Raw genomic sequence first — 23,213 nt, 5'->3', positions numbered from 1 at the left:
TATATTTATCTTTATGACATATTACGCAAAAATATAACTCAAGTCCTAAACAATTTTAAACTAAAACAACTAAGAATGATGAAAAAATACTTCCATTAAAAATATAATTCATCGTAAGCCGCATTTATCCCGCGAGATGAGGACATCTAGACATCGCAAAGTCCTCGGCAAAAATTTAATCCTGGATAAAGAGTATCGTCCCCTGGTAGCCAGTGTCCCGGTTTTATTCCCCGGATAAAATACACGAGTGGCCACGTGGGTATTTTGCCCGGGATTCGTTAAGAAATATTCCCTTAACATGCTAGGTTATTTTTAGCTTGCAAGGACTTTTTAGATTATCTTGTAACTTGTATCTCGTGAGAATAACTTGAAAGAAAATATGTTTTTATCAAAAATTTCATAATAGTCCCTTTTATTTAACATTGTGCGGTAACGTAATGAAAGTAACGCAAGCTTGAATAAAATAATAATAACTTTAGTCTGAGTAGGTTCTCATCACAAATTCTACCGCTAAACAGCAGTAGTTAGAATTGTTGTGTTCCGGTTTAAAGTGTGAGTGAGCCAGTGTTGGTGGTGAATTGGCGTTCTAAGAATTGGTTTATATTTCTTATAACGCCCCATATGTCTGTTCACCTTCCTAAATAAAAAGTATATTCCTCCTACGTGTGCAATACACACATTGATAGGTAATTGTATATATTTTACAACGAAGATAATCGTGAATGGATTTATTTCCAACCTTAAAGTAACTTATCCAAAGCTTGATTGTTCGAGTAAGTAAATATGTAGCGCTAAGTTCATCAGAGTTCGTCGCGGGTACATAACGGGTCCATTGAAAGTCGATTACGTAGTTACCCATACTGTTTATAATAATATTAACCATAATATTAATATTATGTAGAGGGTTTGTTTATCGGTTAATATAAGTTCGAGCGCTTCTCTAAGTTTAACGTAACTATAACAGATTTACCGAAATTTCGTTACGTAAACAGAATTATCTTAAGACAATTACAAGGAAAGAATTACATATTTGTATATCTTTATCAGATAAGCTATTCAATATTTTCTTTCTCACTTACTCAGTGGTACGACAACATTGCTCGTACGAAAAAAATACAGAACGCGTTCAAACCTAGGCGAGCGTTATAAAATGTTCACAGAGTTTTTGTATAAGAATTTGTTCTGACTGACTGACTATTGACATACTGCTTGGACGATAAGTCACCTCGATTTATCGAAATACTGGTCAAAGTCCCATAAAAGTTTTGAGTCATTGAGCTGTCACACCTATCGCATCATCAGTTGTTATCGACCAATGACCATTCGAATTAAAGCCTAATTAGTTAATTTTGGTGAGTGCTATAATAAGAAAAACTGTTCAAGGTATTTCTTTATAAGATAAGCCAATGTACAAGCAAATGAATTCTGTCTGTTGGTAAGTGGAGACTATTGCCCGTTGACATTGGTGCCGTATGGAATTTTAACCACTCCTAAATGGCCAATGCGCCACAAGCCTTGGGAACTAAGGTGTTTTATTATTATTTAATTCTACTAAACTCTTTAGGGAAACAAACAATGAGATGACACTTATGGCATAATAATATACAATATTACATACATCAGCTAAGTTTCCAACTATACTAATTACACATTTATTAAAATTAAACAATTAATAAAATCAATAAACGTGTACTAACGGAAAGCTTGCACAATTATGAATAAAGTTTAATACATAAATAAAAGAAACAAAATTAAAAATGTTATGGCCCTTGTGCCTGAAGATACACTGGATCACTCGCCCATTAAACCGGAACGCAACATTAGTGAGTGTTGGTGCTAGGCAACAGAATATACAATGCACGAGTAGTATCTACCCAAGTAAAATGTTTGAATAATTGAATATATTCAATTTGAATATTTGCTCCCCTCTCAAAGCGATTCTTACATATAGATATTATAATATAAATAGTTATCGAGTCCTCTTAAAATTGACACTGATTACTCATCAAGGATAAGCTTATAACGCCGAGTTTCCGACTCCGCGAAGTCAATAAATCCTTCTTGGGGCAAGGTATCCGTTTCTATAATTAAATTCCGCAGACATTTCTAACTTTTCATAAATCCAAATAATTTGTAAAAAATACATTGGTAAAGAAGGCTTATTATTCAATACAGTCAGATTATACAGATGATAAAAATGCGTGGTGTTAATACTTGTTTACTTTCAGGCAGGATATATTACATACATATATAATTGTTTATAACTAACATGACTGTATTTTTAAATGTTAAAAAAGAGTAACTACTGAGTTTCTTGCCAGTTCTTCTCAGTAGAATCTACATTCCGAACCGGTGGTAGCTTCACTTAATATAGTTTGTTAAATGATTCAAAAATGCTTGTAAAAGTCTACTTGAATAAAATATCTTTTGATTTGATTTGATTTGGTAATAAAGGCCAACAAAATGAAAACGTTCAGTTTATTAATGTCTCAAGAGCATGCAATTGCTTCCACGCTTCATAAGGAGCACACCTGACTTCAATCTAATTCTAATGCGCTGGTCCACTGATAGATACCTAATACATGTACCAGAATGTCATCTGGTCCATGCAAACTTCCTCAGGCACTTTTTTTATAACGTTAACTACAAGAGGAATTAATTCTTCTGTTCTGTCCACTGAGCCTGGTATCCTGTTCGGTTGTGTCAATGTTATATCAGTACAAACAAAACAGAATATATAATATAAATTTGTTTAATCCTAATGAGATATTTATCTAACAATCAAACTTTCCAATACCTGTCCGTAAATTCAACAAACTTCGATTCCAGAGACGTAATTTGATCCCAACATGTTCGGATTTCTGGGTAAACAAATTTCACCCCATACGATTTTAATCGCAACTCAAAGGGCTGAAGTTTTTGAACGCGGGAGTAATTAAAACTTTCGTCTTTTACATGTAAATATTTAATATCAGTTTGATGGAGGGTTATTCCACAGAACTATATTTGCATCGCTGTTCATTAAAATCTATAAATAACTAAGTTATTATAGTTTTAATTATCAATCGTTTAAGCCTCCTTTATAGATATTAAAAAGGTTTTAATATTATTTGGTTATAAAGTATTAGTTCACCTTAGACTTTATTTTAATTAAAATATATCTTTTATTATACCCTGTTCGAGTTAGCTTGATCTTTTTAAAAGACGGGCTATTGATGAGAAATAGAAAATATAACATATATAACAATCGATGGAACGATGGCAAGCGTTATTTAAATTAGAATTGATTTTTTTTTAACTTATTTTTCTAAAAAGAGATACCAGCTAAGGAGACTCCAACCACTAGCCAAAGAGGCCCCAACCAAATGGTCGTAACAATAACTTAACATTGATCTTTACTAAGGATTTTTGTAATCGATATTTGTTGCAGTTACTGCCTGTTATTCGCATCCCTACCGTCCGACCGATGTAACATTGTACAAGCGTCTATTATTATCATGTTTCTATTTAAAATTTTCTTTGAAGCAATAGTATATAATAGAAAAAGTCTTAAAATTTTCGTATAACGCTTGAATCTTTAGGAACTTTTGTATTATATGCATTTTTTTAAATATTTTTATAATTTTTAAAATCATGAAATTAAGAAAATAATATGTTCGTCATTGGAAAGTTATGTCGTTCAGAAAAATTTACATCTGTCAAAAGATGAAGCTATCTTGTACAGGATATAGGGTTGTTAATGACTTGAGCTATTTATAAATAAAAGTTATTTAAATATGCAAAAGTTTTTGTAATTAATATAATGCGTAAGTGTTAAAATAAGTCTTTTATTATAAGAATTTAATATATTTTTTTTAAATATTGCGTTTTTATATTTCGACTAGGCAATACAAAGCACATAAATATCATACAGAATATTTCTATTTTTTCATAATTTAATCGTCATAATCATAGTACAAATTAGGTTGATCGGTGAACAAACACTGAAGGTACGAAAACAATTGAATAACAACTTACAAGGAGCTTATAATAAAAACTATAGACATCTATGAACGTCTGATGTTCCTAAAGAAAAGTTAACTTTCAGTCATTGTTCGGACGGTCGTCGAAACTAAGTTAAAGCTAAATTAAGAACACGCACGATTGCATACGAAGCCAGAAGGAAGTATTTATAATAAATCAACAATACGGAAACGATATAATAATTCCGTAGAAGTAAATTCAAAGTTATTCTCATAGAAAAAGCTAACTTAACATTTATTATAGCGATAAATTCAAGGAACATTATTTACACAAAGCTTGGTGGACGTTAAAGACCATTTTCGAAAGACGGTGAACTGAGTTACAATGAATTTATTCCTCAGTCGGATCATAAATGCCTCGGTTAGTTCCAAAACAACTGTTGCAGTATTAACTACTAAATAAACTTTTTAATAATTTAAAAAAAGAAACGTCTTTGATATTCTTTATTTTATTTTATTTATTCTCGACTTTCTTCTCGATTTGTGTGTGTAGTTTTTGAACTTTTTATTTTTATCAGTATTTAAAATATGATATAATTATACAAAAAATATTATATGAAAAAATGTGAATAACTCTTTTGAAAGTATATCTTTGACATTGTTGAAAGGATTCTGTTTACTGCTACGGAACCCTAAATACTACTCTTAGCTCTCACTTTTTTCACCTAAGATTTTCTGTAAGAGATTGCTTGTAGCAATAAGAAGCCGTCTTTTCACGTCTTCTGTATTTTTTCACGTTTTATTTCATTCTATTTTCATTTGTTTGTAGCGTGCAAGAAAAACTTTCTATAAAGCTATTTATTTAACACAATATTTATTACGGCTGTTGCTGTTGAATAAAATGTTACACTAATGAGTTTTTCATTTTGTACCTTTTTTATCTTTAATTCAGCTCATTATGTGCGGCATTTAAAAGCATTTTCAAGAAATCTACAGGTGATTCAATGAATTCTGCAATACGCGTCTGTCAAACAGCAGTAAAACATCGTATCAGAATGACCTTCAGTCCGAGGCTTTGCCATTTGTTACGTAGGGATTTTAACTAAAATTGTATATAATTTAGGATATATTCATTTAAGTGTATATGATTATTTTCTACTGATTTTCCTGCTGGTACTTGTCAGACTTCATTTTGAACAGGTGGTATGCTTAAATTTTATTTATCTTGTACAGAGACGATTTTATTATAATAATTATTTGATAAATCTGATTGATAATATCAGAATTAACATGTGTTTTTAAAGACCTTATTTGTGTTTTTTTTCTTATAAATATTTGTGTTGTTAAATAATTGATAAACTCCTAATTATGAGGAATAAACCTATGGAGAGGAGTTTTGGAACTTATTCCAGCACGTCGCTCCAATGCGAGTTGGTATATGTGACAATACTTCGATCAATGCATATAGTTGTTGGATTAGATACATCATTCAGAATACATTATTTTTTTTATTTAATATACAATATCCACGGGCTCACAGTTGCCCGTGCCTTTTTTTACATTTTATTTTTATAAATTGTTGCGTTATTTTATGTTTTTACTAAACATCAGCAGACCTTCGCTGGAATTCGCGAGCTTGTCGTCTTCTTGGAAGACGTGGCCCACATTGACATTTTTTTTTTCATTTTAAAATAACATATAAATAATATATGGTAATATATAAAAATAATGTATAAAGTAGTTTTTTTTAATCCTAATTAACAGTAATCCGTGCTCGATCAGAGAGAGCGCAGCCTCGGCGACGCTGATGTCGCGTTTATGTATAGAATACATTATTTGTAAACATAGACATATTATGCACTTTACATTTAAAGTTCTTTAAATTTAAACTTTAAACGACAAGTGCTAAAGATGTAAAGGGAATCTGAATTCAATATTCGGAATTGCTTTTGATCCTGAAGCTTAACTATTTTTCTGGCTTGCTAAGGAATTTGAGTTTATTGAGCTGAGATGTAATCAATTATTGAATTTATTGCTTCAGTAATCTTTTGTCTTCTTGCAGCGTTGATATAACATAGCACTTAACGATGACAAATAATTTGAGTATTGTAAAATGCAACGTATTTAATAGATAGTTTGAATGCGAAACTTAATGAGTGGACAATACGAAACTATTTAAAAAAAGTTGCGTTTATTTTTTTACATTTAATAATAAATAAAAATTCCACGTGCATGTAGAAAGTTTCTTGATCGTGCCATGATTAGTAGAAAAACTTTTTAAGATTTTTTCATATTTTGTCGTATATTTCATATGTTTATAAATACCTAATCCGATTTTCGGAAAAACTAATTTCACTTAATGTCCAGTGTTTATAATCCCCCTGTAACCTGTTTTGATTACTATGAAACTCGTTCGTTTTTAAATCTTTGCTCACTTAAAGAAGCAAGCCAATGAATTTCGATGTCTCAATGTATGTCAAGGTATGTAATTTTCATTTTAGTACAAAGCTTTTCTCTTATCTGCATAATAAAATAGATCAATTTAAATCAAACAACAGGTATGTTCTAAATCTAAGGAAAACAAGAACAATCAAAAGGCTCTGAATGCTCACAAAATCCACTTTGAATATTCAGTATTGCGGTATTTTTAAGAGTTCTTGGCTCTCCCAGAAACGATTATCCTCTCGTCAACTGCGAATTTTGCAAATGGCGGAGCACTCCCGTTCTATTTACGCGCCACTCAATGAGTATTTACTGTAATTTCAAACTCTTTACTTGATACCTTATTGAGTCGTAGCTCTTGTTGATGCATAATTTTAATAAAAGCGTTTCACGAATTGTAAAACGACACTGCATATTATTGTAACAATTTAATCCGAGAAAAAGATTTAGCTATTTGTGACAAATATAAGGTTCTTATTTAATCAAATAAGAAGAGATAAACAGTTGAGTAAGACTTCGCTTAGTTTTAAATATAGATAGTAGTTTTGACTAGCCCTTGGGATCTATTCGTTTCGTTAAAACATCTCCTTTGATGGTTTTAACCACTAAAACAAAGAAACTACTCATTACATAAGACTTTTTGTGCAATTTGTCAAAAATTACTCTAAAAATAATTTAAAAAAGTATATTATTATTACAATTCTGCTATCTGATGGTAAGTGATCATCACTGCTCATAGACAATGCCGTTAAAAATTTAACCGAACCTATTGTGAATACGTTACGAGCTTTGGGAACTGAGATGTTCTTATTTCCCTTGAGCCTGTACTTACGCCCTTGAAACCAGAACACAACAATACAAAGTATTGCTGCTTGGCAGTAAAATATAGGATGAGTGGGTGGTGCCTACTCAGATGCGTATGCACAAAACCACCTCTATCAAACCTAATCCGATTGACGGGAATATTTATATCTTAACAGTTTAAAGTTTCCGATTGAAAATAAACTTTAAAATGGTACCATAAAGGATATCAGATTATAACAACCTACTTAATAAAAATCGAGCAACAACTCAAAAAAATTATTCGTTAACGCTAAACCTACGATGCAGGATTACCTAGTGTACCAACGGATAAATTAAAATATTGTATAATTCGTTCTTTGTTAATCCTTAGCCAGTTCTGTGTATCCCATATGATTCATGCTTATTGTTTAACTATTGTTTCGGCTATGTGTACAAGAATTAAACAGTAACACAATAAATTAAATTAAATTATAATATCGACTGAGCGAGTATATTATTTTATATAACCTGGAACCGAAGTCTATAAAGCTTTACAACTTTAAACAAAAAAAAAAACACACACACACGCGGTAAGTATATGACGAAAAATAAAAAAATGTACTCATTATATCGAATATATTTTGTAATAAAAATTAAAAATTACGTGTTTTTATAATTAACTACGAAGACAGACATATAGTAATTAAACCGATTTTAAACATGATTTAGATATTCATCAAAAAGTGAAAAGTAACTTCACAACGTAAGAGATCCACTGATTTTTCATCGTGATTGTATATTTAAGCACAAATTATCTTAAATTTATATTAAAAATAAAACTATTATTTAAGTTGAGAACATCTTCCTTTTTTGAAGCCACTCAAGACCTCTAATTTTAGAACCTACTTTATTAGTTATTCATTGAGTTTCATATAACTCAAATTAATAATAGCGTTCAAATGTATAGGGAAGTACAACAAGCGACGACTCATTCACGGACCGTTTTGGAGAAATGCCAGATGTTCCGGATGTTGCAGGACCGTGTAGACAATTCAATGATTATTATTATTATATTTATGGGGGCTGTGAAGATTCAAGAAATTTCATAGTGTAATATTGGAGGAAAAGTTTTAACTTTATTCGAATGTTAAAAAGTTAAAACGAACCGAAAGTTTTTCTATTACTGTAAATTCCGTTTAAAAGTTTGCTGATTTTGGAAATAATGTCTTTTTATTATACTAACAATTTTTTCAAAGTAACTTTATAAATAAAAATACACAAAACATGTATTATATAAGACAACCTTTCTCAAAACTCGTGACATCTTCCAGTATAAGTTTTATGGACATTGGTTCAGTAGTTCTTTCAGTTAGGTAAACAAAACTAGCGTCTCCTCTTTTTTTTTATGTCAAAAGGTGGCAAACGAGCAGGAGGCTCACCTGATGGAAAGTGACTACCACCGCCCATGGACATCTGCAACACCGGGGGGCTTGCAGGTGCGTTGCCGGCCTTTCAAAAAAGAGTACGCTCTTTTCTTGAAGGTTCCTAAGTCGTATCGGTTCGGAAAAACAGCCGGCGAAAGCGGTGCGGGTGATATTTGGAATTGGTGATAATCCTCATTCAATTAATTAAAATTAAATGGCGTGCTATTCGTTTTTTATGTTATGGCATAGTAGAAATTTATTTATTTCATTTATTTATACTTTAGAAAACAAATAATACAATAACACAAAAAATATATATATCATAAAGGTACACGTCAATAGAAGTCATCAAAAATGAAATAATGAAATCAAAAATCAAGCAGAAGGGAGGAATAATATAAAGATATGACTAGTTATATAAAATTAGTTTTTCACCATATATATATATATGGCAGGATAAATATTGTTATAGACATAGATGTAGTTATAAAATCCATCTTCCAGATTTGGCTCAGCCAAAATGCCAACCGATTTTTATAGTCAAACTTGTTCACAGCGCTATCAGAAGTGTTATCCGTATTGGGTTAGTGCCAACAGGATGCTGATGCTGCTTTCCGATCATACGCAGTCAAGTCGTTTTAAATACTTATTTTAGTGGACTTGATATTTTTTTAAACTATTCATTTTAATAATATATTACGGGTGTAGTGTGTATGTGTATGTAAGTGACATAGCTGCGTGCATCAGCAAGCATATTTCAGCTTATGCGATGTCTCGTTGTGGGCGTTTAATGAAATTTTGTAACGTATAAATGTTCAATGTTATTGGTAAATTGTTTCGTGTTAATCTTTTGTTCGAGAATAAATAAATTACTTTCTGGCTTATTTCTCATTTGGAAATTTGATTTTTATAAGTTTACTTTGGATTAAAACATTTCATTTTTTTTTTTTTAAATATTATACGTATATATTTTATTTGAATGAGATTATCTTTTTACAATACATATAGGCAGTCGAGCAAATGGGCCACCTAGAGATAACTAGTCACCTTTAGACATTGGAGCTGTAAGGTAAGTAAATCATTGATGTTCCACTAAACTTGGGAACTTAGGTAATATGCCCCTTGTGTATGTACTTGCTGGAATATATACTAAGAATTTATTTACATAATTGCTGATATATTATGTCTGATATTTTCCTATTCATTCTATTTGAGAAGAATTTATTTCGCCGATAATTCATAATGTAATTTTACCTGAATACAATAGATATTGATTGTTTGTAGTTACTACTTCTCAGGGTCATTGGGTAGAGTTCAATAAACAGGCTATCTAATGTTACAAATTAATTAAATCGGTTCAAAAGTTCTCGAGATTATCTCGCGCTTATTAATTATAAAATACGTTTTTTCTTACCTTAATAATAAATAGGTTACCTTGTATTATTATAAAATTAAGAAAATTCCTAAATTTATTATGAATCTTTATGTATTACATAATATGAGATATATTAGCACCACTGCAAAATAGATAATACAAAACTTTCTGGCGTCATTCCCACAGACCATTGGGATTGGTATGCGGTACTGCATTACATGAATTGTTTTAAAATCTCTAGGCACATCGATATACATACTTCTTATTGATAACAATTACAATTACTTTTTGTTTGTCGATTTTGTTTTACGTATTTATATATATTTTATTCGTTATTCATTACAGATAATAACAACTTAATTTTGCTATTTAGTTTTATAGAAAATAAATCATTAATAGGGATGATCAATGAAAGGTAAGTTATAAAAAATGTTCGATCATTCTATCAACAGACAAATGGCGAAATGGATTCACCTTAAAAACATTGAAATATATCAAAATTGATAAAAGAAAATATTACGTCAAAATCGTTTCAATTTCTATCAAAGAAAAATAGAACGAGTCAGCGTCGTAAGTACATAAAAGGCCCAAAGTAATATACCTTGAATGATTTATTATTTAGAAACACTTTATGCCTTAATTCATATATCACTGATAAATCACACTCTTAACACTCTATGGGATGACAATTATCTTTCTCATATAAAACTAAACTAGGGAAATATCCCTAATATAGTTTGGTCGGTTGTAATCTGGCTCCTTGCCAAATAATATTCAACTTTGAGGACAAACTTCCCTTAGACAGTTTTATGATCACTCTTCCAAAATATATCTGCGGTTGGATATTACAAATATTCATTGAATATTTTTAGAATTAGAACATTTTCATACAAAGTAGTTTAAATAATACTTTGTTGTTTATGAGAGAATGTTGATGAGTAAACAATTGACATTTTTTTTTTTCGAACGTGTGATTAAACTTGTTTAGCACAAAACATTCTGCCAAATTACGTATAAACGTAATTTATTTGGTATTTCATTATTCAATCAATAGCTTTCAGTTGTTTAATACAATAGGAGGGATTGTTTGCATCGGCTATTCAAACTACAATAATTAGGTTTACTGTTACATAGTAGATGGCGCTCGCTAATACTGTCATAATATTAATCTGAAATATATTATATAAAAAATAGAGGAATTGGTTAAAATAATAAATATTACTAACCTTTTTGATTTCGATCGCTATCCAAAGATCCATGAATTTCTCACTCTCTGTTTTAACGCCATCATACAGTACATACTACTGAGGTTGCCTCTAACGTTCCACTTATTCGTAGTTAGTTTCATTGTTAGAAGCCTTTAGAATGCATTGGTTTCTATTAATAGAAATATCGATCATCTATTACAATGCAGTGCAGTCTATTCGATATCACTCTGAAACGAAAATCTTCAATTATTAATTAGAACCGTACCGGGGAAAGATGTAATTTTACGCTATTTGAATCTACTTACTACAGCTTTGATTATTGTATAGCTTTGTTTTTTACGATCTATTTAATTATAATTTAACAGTTATTAAAAAAAACGCATATGTGCTACACCAATGAAAATCGATTATAATATCGATTCGATTAAATTATAAAATATAGAGTGATGTCTTAATAGACATGAAATAAATATTCCTATTCTCACCAATCGATCAAAGTTGTAAAGCATACAAATGTTTACTACGGTTTCCAATCGCTATCGGGCGTCGGCCATCGACTGCTGAATCAATTATTAAAACCCCTGTATCGATTTGGTCATTTGCTTCCACCTGTCCCTTACCCTTACTAAAGATTGGAATACACCGAACAGTTTGAATTTTTAAATCAAATTATTTTTAGAAAGTGAACAGATTTATTTAACTCAAATTTGTAAGCAACTTTTGGTATCAATTTTTAGCCGATCATTTTTTTAAGCAGATTGTCATCGACTTTACGTTGAAAATAAGATCAATAGTTTTTTTATTTTTTTATACCAATTAAATCATTTTTTTTTCAGAGTGCACTCATTGTGATAACCTTATTAAGGTGTGTTCTTATTATAAGATTTTATTTCAATTATATTTTGTAATATAATAAATATTGTGAAGATTATTGATTGTTGATCGAAATCAACAATCAATAAAATCAGTAGCAAAGAATTAAGAAAAAGAATAATCGTAAGTTTAAATTTAGAACAAGTTATAACATGATTTAAATTTAAACATAATATATATAATATATTTTGTCTTAGGCAAATCTGCAGCAATTCGTCTTACAATGAGGAAATTTTGTGAAATATTATGTGCAATAAGTTGCTCCTTATTAACCATACTTATTTATATAGATAGAGCTAACTTAAAAAATTACGAGATTATTTCATTATAAATTTATTCTCAATAAATTGATCATTTGTGAACCGATTTTGATAATATATTTTTATTCGATAGTCACTAACAGAATCCATCCTACATCAATTAATAAAAAAAAAACATGTTTGAAATTAGAACGGAAAACTTATGCCTTTTTGTTTATATTATTACTTGATATGTATGTTAATGAACTGATTGGTTTATGTAAGTAAGAAAAAAAATCAAGATTGAAAAACTGAGCTGTTCCCAAGTAGCGTATTAAAAAGTATTGAATATAAAAACTGTTAAGATATGTATTTAAGCTTTTTTGGATATTCTACCCCTCAGGGTTAAAATAGAGATTGAAGTTTCGTATATAGGTTAGTCTTGAAGTCCGTCATTTTTTTAAATTAGAAGATTGGCGCGCCTATAATGTTACTGAGGAATTTAAGATCTCCAAAATTATATAACCACACTCTATCGTAATGTCGTAGAGGCTACAGTTATCACAGGATGTGCTAAAGGAGGATCAGTGTATATTCCACGAATATCCTTGATACCATCAGAATACTCCTTTAAATTCGCATAGACAGTTCTAAATAGCCTGTCCGTGAGTGAGCTCTACGAGCAGTCTGGTGGATCTAGCACACGAAAGGTGAACCGCAAATGTGGTATACAAAGAGGTCTTCAATTAACGTCATATCTTAAATTATTCTGTAATATAACGCGCCAATTTCCACGCGAGTAAAGTCGCGGACAACAGCTAGTCTAAATATAGAAATAAAAATAATATATTAATAAAAGGTAAAATATAAGACGTACTTTTTTATTAAATTAATATTTATAGTTACTATATTATACGTTCACTTGGTGTATTGAAATCTTTAATCATACATCGATTTATAATTATTTCCCAAAAAAAACGCTATATTTATTAACCAAACTTTATAGTAATTTCAAAACTATTTCATATAAACATATATGAAATAATTTTGCGATGATAATGCTGCAGTTGCCATTCGATTAAATATAAAATTAATCAATCAAACTATAAATGTGTCTATCCAATAATCTTAAACGAGAAATTGCCGTGACGTACAATTTTGCAATATTTAGAACGGATATTCAACTTCAACGGCAAACTGAAGGAAAAGGAACAATTTGCACAGTTCCTGATGTAAATTTATATTCCATACCAATATACTGTTTACTACTTTTTTCTCTGAATTAAGTGAGAAATGTAAAAACAACTATTTCTCATAAAAAAATAATATAGCAAACAAAAATCAAAAACATTTTTTCATAAATTGAATAATTAAAATCGCTGCAGTTTGTGATCGAACTGACCAATCGCATGACTCATTGGATAGCATTGGCTAAAATTCAAAAATAGAATTAATCGTCGTGATCAGGAGAAAAGTTGAGACGTCTTTACGGCTATGCGTTATCCATCGATTAGATATGTTCGATGCGTTCGTTGTATATGAAAATAAATTGTTTAGTTGTGTTCACACGGCAATGTATGTGAAACGTATGGCCAGTAGTGAGTGACTTGCGGCCAAGAGTGGTGTCCAGTGGAGTTAATAGAATCGTTTTTCCTTCTCGCTTTTCGTGGCGCAACACGTGGTTCACAAAGTTTGCGAACAATTTTGGCTGATTGTGCCCGTTTTGATTTAATTAAGTGTTTGTGTGTGTGAGTGTAAATGTGTGATTAAGTGATTCTTGTTTACATCGTGTGAGTAATTCTTTTTTTAATACTAATTTTATTTTATCGGTAGATCATAATTTTTTTCTTAGTTATTTTATCAATTATCATTAATAATTTACATATTTAAATATATTTATCATTACTTAGAATATGTGTCAAATAAAGGTATGTTCACACAAATATGTTTATATATTGTGTTTTGTCTCTTCCTACACTAGTGGCTGTGATAAGTATAGAAAAGGATGACAAATGTTTTTGTTTTCACAATGTTGATATGATAGAGAATTAGGCTACATATAAATAAAATATACTGTTGGAAAACGCACGATTTGCGTTACAGAAATATGACTATTCATTTGCTTAAATAATTTCTTAAAATAATCTATAACTTTTCTTCATTATTTAAATAATTATATTTGATTTAGTGAAAAAAATAAACAAATAAATTTGATATTATTTAGTATTAAGTAGAGGGTAGATCCCCTTAGGAATACCGGATTGGTTTGCATCTTTTTATCAAAACTCTTTAGTTCAACTTCTATAGATCATTTTTTTTTTTTTAAACTTAAATCTTTTAAAATTGTGACTTTAGCAGGTTATAATAATGATACCATCATGATCGGTCATTAATATATGTTTTTAGAACTATCGATCATTTGTATCTCTCTCAAATATTTATATAATGAAACAAATAATTTTGAATATCGTAAATCAATGGTAAAACAAAAATAAAAACTTTATTTACATCATACATAATTACTATTCACGCACGAACTGCAATATTTTATTCACAAACCATTTACGGGCTGTTATTCATCATTTACATTTAAATACATTTATGGTTTTATAATTATAATTAAATACTTGCAGTTTAGACTGATAAGTTTGTATTGATACGGGAAATTTCAAGATATAAATCGAATCAAGTCCTTATAGATGTTCTCCTAATTCAATGTGAATAATAATGTATCCAGACCCTAACAGACTTAGTTGACCTATAAGATATCAACAACGACCCAGGGGTCAATGCATTTATGCACTATCTATTCCTCTATCGCCTTTCCTTGATCGCACATAATTATATACGATCTATACTCATAATATATGTGACTGCATTGTATAACTGGAAATTCTAAACTAGAATACGCTTCGATATAATTATATTTAATTATATATTTTTTTAGAATTCATTTTAATATCGCTATATGCAAGGAGCGGTATTTCTTTTCATTATATAAGTATAAGTGTCAAAAAGAATATCATACTGTATGTTCTACAAAAACAAAATTAAAATTTGGGACTTTTGAGTCCCACGGCTGGGCAAATATAACACTTGTATACTTTTTTACAATTTTTAGCTTCACCGTTCAGCACGAGATGAATTATAACCAAATGTTAAGTACGAGTAAATGAAAAAATAGTTATGGTGTTTTCCCAGATTTGAATTCAAAAACTTGATTTTAATACTGATGTTGACCGTTGATATCCATTGAGCTAAATTTTTAATAAAATGCCATAATACTTTAAAATAAACAAATATAAAAATAGCTTACTAAGTTAACATATATATATATAGTCATTGTAATATTGAGGTTAAGCAGGTTTATATAGATAGGGAATTATTAAAATAAAATTTCTACCTGGTTTTAACTCACTAACATAATCGAAAATATTGGTTGACATATATATAACATTAGAAACAACGAATTTCTATACAATAATATATCCAATACAAATATTAATCCCCCATTTAAAATAATATTTCCCCTTAAGAGATGAATTTTGACATTTACTTTTTATGAGAAATTCCTGTATGAAATTTAATCTCGTTAGACTCTTACTTTTAAATTTTATTAAGTAGATATTTTTATTTTAAATAAAGCATTGAATTTTTATTTGAACAAGCCACTACTTTATATATATAAGAAACTTAAAATAAAATTTTGCATAAGGCAATAAAATATTCTAGGTCCAAAATACAAATATATTTTTTTTAAAAGTTGACAGCAGTAATACCTTATTATAATAATATATTGTCACTGATACAAATTATTTGGTGTAAGGTTCAATGTAAAACAACAAAATATTGAGACAATGTATCTCAGAATAAATTTACAGCAAAGTAATTTTTGTTCAGCATCATATACGATAAGGAAAGTTAGACAACTAACTGATATTGATACTGCTCGATTAGTACATATATTTTGATTATTTTTTTTTGTTTTTATTAAATGAAATTTAAATTGTTAGTGCCTGGCTGAATAAAGTTGAGCATTAGATAATTAAGACGTTTCCGTGTACTAAATAAAATACAAATAAAAAAAGTCTATAAAAATACTTGTTCGATTTGAAATTACAAATGTAATTACGTAAATAAAAAAAAATTGACAAGACAAGTACTTCGAAATAGGAGAATGGCATTACATATCTTTTGAAGCTTCAAAATACTCATGAGTCTCCTCGTTCGTTAATAACACTGATAGTATTTCGAGGGTAAGGCTAAACTAATTATTTGAAAGAAAAAGCTCCTTGTAATTATGTGTAAATAAATCTTTACATGTGTTATTCAACGTTGAAAGGTCGGGTCATTTAGGGGACTTATATGAACATATTTTGTTATGTAATGTGTAACAAAAATAACCGACTTCAATCTCTGGAAAAAATATTATAGAGGATAGGATAGGAAGTATATGAACAAACAAAAGTGCACTTTTTATTCCCAAGCTCAACTACTTTAATTTTGGAGATAAAGAGTTACCACTGGAGAGAAATCAGGCATATGATCCACAGTTATACGAAAAATATAATATACCTTTAATGGATCCATCACATACTATGTACACCAACACAATTAATAAACGATAAAGTTCTGCATGGATATATATAATAATTCTTCCGGAAATATAAACGGTTTTTCAGACGCAAGTAAAAAATAAAAACACAATAATAGTCTATCTACATAAACACTGTCATGAGCAGCAGGTGAACTATAATATATTGTAGGGCAATCTCCAACTGAGTTATGTACTCATTTTATCCATCTACATTTGAATAAACTAATGAAATATAAACATGATTTTACAAACCTTTAGTAACCACATAATTATCATTAGAAAGAAATTGGAAGCTTGACAAAAAAGAAATACAAATTAAATAAATTAGACCGAAACATATTGTTTTGTCGTCTCTTGATTTGATAATAAAGTTTTCAAAGAAGTACGAGGTATGTTTGAGATTTAAAAAATTTAAACACTCTGATTCTATCGTAAACAAGGTCATATGCTCGATAAAATGTATGCTTAGTCTAAATAAAAGATCCATAGGGTGAGTAGCTGTGCATCGCGCTTTTTCCATTTAAATTTTCAAAATTCAGAGACAGTTTTTAATGTAATGATATCTTGATCAAACATTTTTATCAAATGAAAATTAAAATGTATATTCATGATGTCGTCGTGACCGATTTCGGCAATGGTGATCAATCTCAAGGAAGACCAACCATGCAAGACATATCATAACACTAGTGTATGGGCAAACACATGTGCTCTCTTTGTTCCCTCGGTCTTATAATCCGATTGGATGACAAATCCTACACGACCGAAAATATTTCAAGCGCAGGACCAACGGCTTTACGTGCTCTCCGAGGCACAGGAGTGTACACACTTCCAACTACCAGACTTCGGAGTATTACTGAACAAAAAATTGATGGAAAAACTCCATAACTTTTTATCAGCATGATTGGGGTTTAAAACCACGACCTCGGGATTTTTGGAAAATATAGCAGCTACTCGACCAACGAGACATTCGATATATTACCTCAATAGATATTACCAAAGTACCCGAGTCGTGTGTAGCCATCATATGGCTTAACTTGTTTTTTACCGATTTTATGATAATATTTCATAGAAATAAAATATAATATTCCCTGATAAAACCATTCGAAAGATTGGAATAGCTGAATAATATATATCAAGCGGTTAGTCTAACTACTTTTAAAATGTGAAACTCAGTAAAAGACATCTTATTCATATGCCATTTACATATATGTCGTTATTATGATTATTTGTTGCTAATTAAAAAGCAATACATTAATTGACATTTATTAACATAGTTATATTTTTAGTAAAATGTACTTAGAAAATAGATGATCTATATTTATAAAACCATTGACTTGAAACTCGAATATTAATTAAATTAAAAATGTTATTATGTAAGGAGACTTCTTTACATATTCTTTTTTTTTTCATCTATCACTTTCAATATATCAATAAACATATATGTTTATAAAAAATAATGTAAGTATAGTTGAATAATAATTTTGATTTATTTGTACATGTAAGCTTAATAAAATGATACACAAATGCGTCAATGTTTTTTTTACGCTAATATCAATTTTATCGCAAACGATTTCGTAAACATTTGCTGCAAGGAGAAAATAAAATGCTATAACGTAGGCGTGACCTCCAAATTATAATTATAGCTGTCTTGCAACAGTCGGCCGGTGCAAGAATCTGAACTCTGTCACTAACGGATAGATTATAAAATGAATACAAAATAAAAATGGCACACACGCATAAAATATTTCAGGTGGGTCTTAAATAACTTTAACGATCTTCCTGTTTGCGAGTGTGGTTCATATATATTAAGTGAGTTGTGGAGAGTTTAACGCTGAGTTATTATTTGCTTAACAAAACTATAAAAAGCATTAAAGAGGACAATCTCTTTACATGTAGTAATAAAAGTATCGACTGATTAATTTAAATTTACCTCCCATAAAACGAACGTACATTGGGATAATGAAATGTTTTACAAAAAGGTAATAATTAACTAATCTAAATAATCACGGCTAATCCCGTCTTTGTGTGGGTCAAATAAGGAATTCGGAAATGGTAATATTTACCTAGATACAAGTGAATTTGATATGTTATTTATTATTACTTATTAAATTTAATTATAGTCGTAGAATTTTTTTCTAATTATATTAAAGCATATAAATGATGACTGTGTAAATGTTTAATTTTACTTGTATGTTGATTTTTCTGTAGGGATTTTGGATAAATCTCTCATATAAAGTTCATGTGTATCTGCTATTTGTTTAGCAGTTCGCTTCGAAGCGTTTGGACCGAAATATTCTCTCCTAATTTGTCGGCACATTCAGCTACATTAAAAATAAATACCATTATATTAGCATATTATATAAGCCTGACTTTAACGTTTAAATTAAGATTTTATGATCTAAGTAGGCGGACGAGCAAATGGGTCACCTAATGGTAAGTGGTCACTGCTCATAGACAATGTCGCTGAAAGAAATTTTAATTATTCCCTACGTCATCAAAACGGAACACAATAATAATGAGTGCTGCCGTTTGGCGGTAGAAAATCTGATGTTAACACAAACAAATGTTAACGTGTACAAAAACGTATAAACTAAATCGCAGATGCTTAATCTTCTAGCTTATGAATGTTATTTAACGAAACAGAGTTTTATTTTTTATTATTCTTAATATAATAATAATTGTTTTTATAATATTGAATAATTAAGATTTATCGAGCTTACTGTGAAAAAGTGATGTATAACATACCTAGCCTGTACTTATTAATTATATTATGATAATATCTTTTCTTTTGTTAATTAGATTGAATAAAACTACAGATGATCTACAAGTAAGACAGTACAGCCAGCCGAGATGGCCCAGTGGCTAGAACGCGTGCATCTTAACCGATGATTTCGGGTTCAAAACCTGCATGTGTCTAATTTCAACGAAATTCTGCCACATGTGTATTCCGCCAACCCGCATTGGAGCAGCGTGGTGGAATATGCTCCAAACCTTCTCCTCAAAGGGAGAGGAGGCCTTTATCCCAGCAGTGGGACATTTACGGGCTGCTAATGCAATAATGCAAGACAGTACACGTTACTTGAAACTGAAGATCAAGAGTTCCAATGAGGGGATCATGGGCACCACGTAGGTTTCATGTGATATTTGCCAACAGTGTGATATTAACCTTAGGGAGAATTACGAAAGAATAAGAATCATAAAACTCTTTTACCCAACAAATATGTTATATGAGTATGATTAACGTATACTACTTAGTGGTAGGGACGATAAATGAGGCGGCGCTGCGAATATTTACACTTTAACAGTCATTTTCATTTGTAAGCAATTTTTCCTCCGTAATGTATTATTAATGAGAAATAAGTACTTTTAATATTAATTTTAAAATTGAAAGTATTAATAAATAAAATACTCTGTAAACGATTACTTGATTATAATTAATGGTGGATTTAAAGTAAAAAAATCAACCAAATCCAATGTTAATTCTTCTTTTGGTATACTTGAAATTGGAACATTTTATCTTTTCTTTCCAATGTCAATATTACCGATCTGATCTAAAATGTACATTAACATTGGTGAAAATTTTACTTGGTGGTAGGGCTTTGTGCAAGTAGAGTGTGTAGGTACCACACACTCGTTCACAAATTCTAGTGCCAAACAGCATTACTTAGTAATGCTGTGTTCTGGTCGTGAGTGAGCCAATATAATTATAGGCACGAGGGACATATCATCTTATTTCCCAAGTTCAGTAGCGTATTGGCGATATGAGGAATTGTTAATATTTCTTACAGCACCAATTATTATGTGTGGTGACGACCTCTTACCATAATGTGTCCTATTCGTCCACCTATATCATAAAAGAGGCACAAATGTCATAACAACCTTAGTTGCCAGATTTAATAGCTCATTGATAATGTAAGAGATCTTTAATATTTGTACCAGTATCAATGTTTGTGGGGATTACTTATCGTCGAGTAATTTTATATTACAGAGACGAAAGAAAACAGCAAAGAATAAATTAAACGAATTTCTTAAATAAAAAAATATGTTTTATATTCAGGCAACAAACTCCATCAATTTCAATCTCTATTTTATTAATTCAAATTTATTATATAAATTGAAATTAGATTTCCGAAGCACATTATTGTTTCACTAAATACGTTAGAAGCAACAATTTTCTATGCACCGTGCCACCCGTGAAATTCGGTTAAGTTTGTATTTTGGATGAACTCCAAAACAATTAGTACAGTGTAGTACGTACTCGAGCGATGGCGGAATTGAGATACGCTGCAAACGATATTAGGATCTGTATATTATAATAGCCTTTTCGATTTACCGGATTATAGCGGTACCGTGAATTTGACTAATCATACTCAAATAAATTATAAAGTGGAAAGTTGTGTTCGTTTTTTGTTCAGTATTACCGAATGACTATTTAAGTCTATAGCTGACATAGATCTCTCGTTCCGTTATAGATTTTGAGTTCAAGGCCAGTACAATACAAGAGTACGTTAATGTTTTGTAAATTTTATGTAATATCACAATTATCGATGGTAGGTCTTTGTTATTCTTAATATATTCAATTTTTTTACACATAAACTTTAGTTTTGAATGTGTAAAATAAAAGGGTTGCAGCGAGTTGCCAAATTACTCACACATGCGTAACAATTAATACGTAAATGCTTAATTATTGTAATAAAACAACAAAATTTTAAATACTACTTCCAAATAATACTAAAACAATATAATGTCCTCTCATCAATAACACTTTTAGAACATAATTATAGTGACATAAGAACTTTTTAGTAAAAAAAATATTTTCGATTTTTAACTTTTAGGTGCACGTTGTTCGATTGAGACAACGCCGTTTATAGAAACAAGACTTTTCACTGTTCGTGGTAGGTTTTTAGGAACTACCCTCAAAGTAAAATAAATTTACATTGCACGTTGATTATGACACGAATCTGTACGAGACAATATTTGACGAAATGAGTGTGGTCAATAAAAGTGATAAAAATTCATCAATAATAAGTCTAGATATCGAAAAATATACACAGAACAAGTCATTCCACTAGTTTAAGTAAGTTTAACTAGGGAAATTAAACGAATATAGTATAATGTGCCTATTCTGCGCTCTGGCTCATTTTGGGCGGTGCCTTTTTACAATATAAGGGGATTTTTCTCATTCACTTGACAACTATAAATAAATACTAACTAGAAAGTAAAAGCACCAACTGTCCCATTTCTGACTATGACTGTGTCAACTGCCATGTCATGCAAACATGCGTCTCAGCGTACGCTTAGTCTTAAACAGTTTTATATTGACTAAATATATATTGTAGGTATCATAAAAATGGTATGAGTGAATAAAATAAAATTTAAAACAAATGAGATTTCATTTATTTGCCTGTTTATTGTCAACTTCTTCGGAAATAGTAGAAGATTTTTTTAATGATATTGGTAGGCGGACGAGCTAATAGGCCACTTGATGGTAAGTGATCACTACTGCTCATAGACAAAATTTCAAAATGGGCGTTAATAATTCCTAACTAATCATTACCAGATTTGTATATAAATATTTTAACTGCGTGTCGAATTCATAAAAGGAATTGTTTTTTCCAAAAAAAATCTCAGTCAATAGCCTGGCAATTAGAAATTACAGTTTTAAATGCTCGTGCCTTGGAAAACATGTAAAACCATTTGTCATGTTGTTCCTGATTAACCTCCGATATATGGAAATAAAAGAGAGTGAAAGAATAAACAAACCAGCACAATATCTATTTTAAAAACAAAATCTAATAAAGATATCGATCAGAAGACGTGATAAATTATAATAATATGTACTCGAATGCGGCATGTACATAACATGCCGCATTCGAGCAGACGGTGCAATAACCTTGCAATCTGTCTTCTAAACTTATTTTTAAAAAAAAGATTAAGAAAAGTTTGAAACGAACGAATGATACTTAAGGTCATTATGATGCTTATCTTAATATAATAGACTCGGATGCTGGTCTATTCTTTGAAGTTTTAGATAAAATTATTTGGCATAGACTAATTGAGTCAGAATCCCCGTTGGTCTCAATTATTTTTCTCTGATCCTTCTCCAGATTAAAGTTTTAATATAGCAATTACAAAATCAAATATAGGAATATGGCGGATATATTTTTTTAACCGAGGATAGCGGTAAGATGACTGTTGTAAGGATCTTTCTGCGAGTTGGTGTTCACCATGGTCAAGATCTATCGTCACAGTAGCATGCGAAAGCGATCCTGTGGCGCCCGCTGAAATGACGGAGAGAGTACCGCTGGTT

The 23,213-nt window shown here is 30.2% G+C and overlaps 2 protein-coding genes across 2 annotated transcripts in view; one reads left to right on the top strand and one right to left on the bottom strand.

Moving 5' to 3' along the window:
• Nucleotides 1-11,262, bottom strand: part of LOC125066221 (sodium-dependent dopamine transporter-like) — a 55,713-nt gene extending 44,451 nt beyond the window's left edge. The window contains exon 1 of the mRNA XM_047674214.1: nucleotides 11,213-11,262. Coding sequence (XP_047530170.1) covers nucleotides 11,213-11,245 — 33 coding nt within the window. The 5' untranslated portion in view covers nucleotides 11,246-11,262. The remainder of the gene's footprint in view (nucleotides 1-11,212) is intronic.
• A 2,626-nt stretch (nucleotides 11,263-13,888) lies between these two features.
• Nucleotides 13,889-23,213, top strand: part of LOC125066642 (CUGBP Elav-like family member 1) — a 384,532-nt gene continuing 375,207 nt past the window's right edge. The window contains exon 1 of the mRNA XM_047674844.1: nucleotides 13,889-14,096. The gene's annotated coding sequence lies outside the window, so the exon portion shown is untranslated. The remainder of the gene's footprint in view (nucleotides 14,097-23,213) is intronic.

This window comes from Vanessa atalanta, chromosome 9, assembly GCF_905147765.1.
Source record: "Vanessa atalanta chromosome 9, ilVanAtal1.2, whole genome shotgun sequence".
Classification (NCBI taxonomy): domain Eukaryota; kingdom Metazoa; phylum Arthropoda; class Insecta; order Lepidoptera; family Nymphalidae; genus Vanessa; species Vanessa atalanta.
The sequence above is the reverse complement of the archived record's forward strand: the minus strand, read 5'-3'. Positions and strand labels throughout refer to the sequence as shown.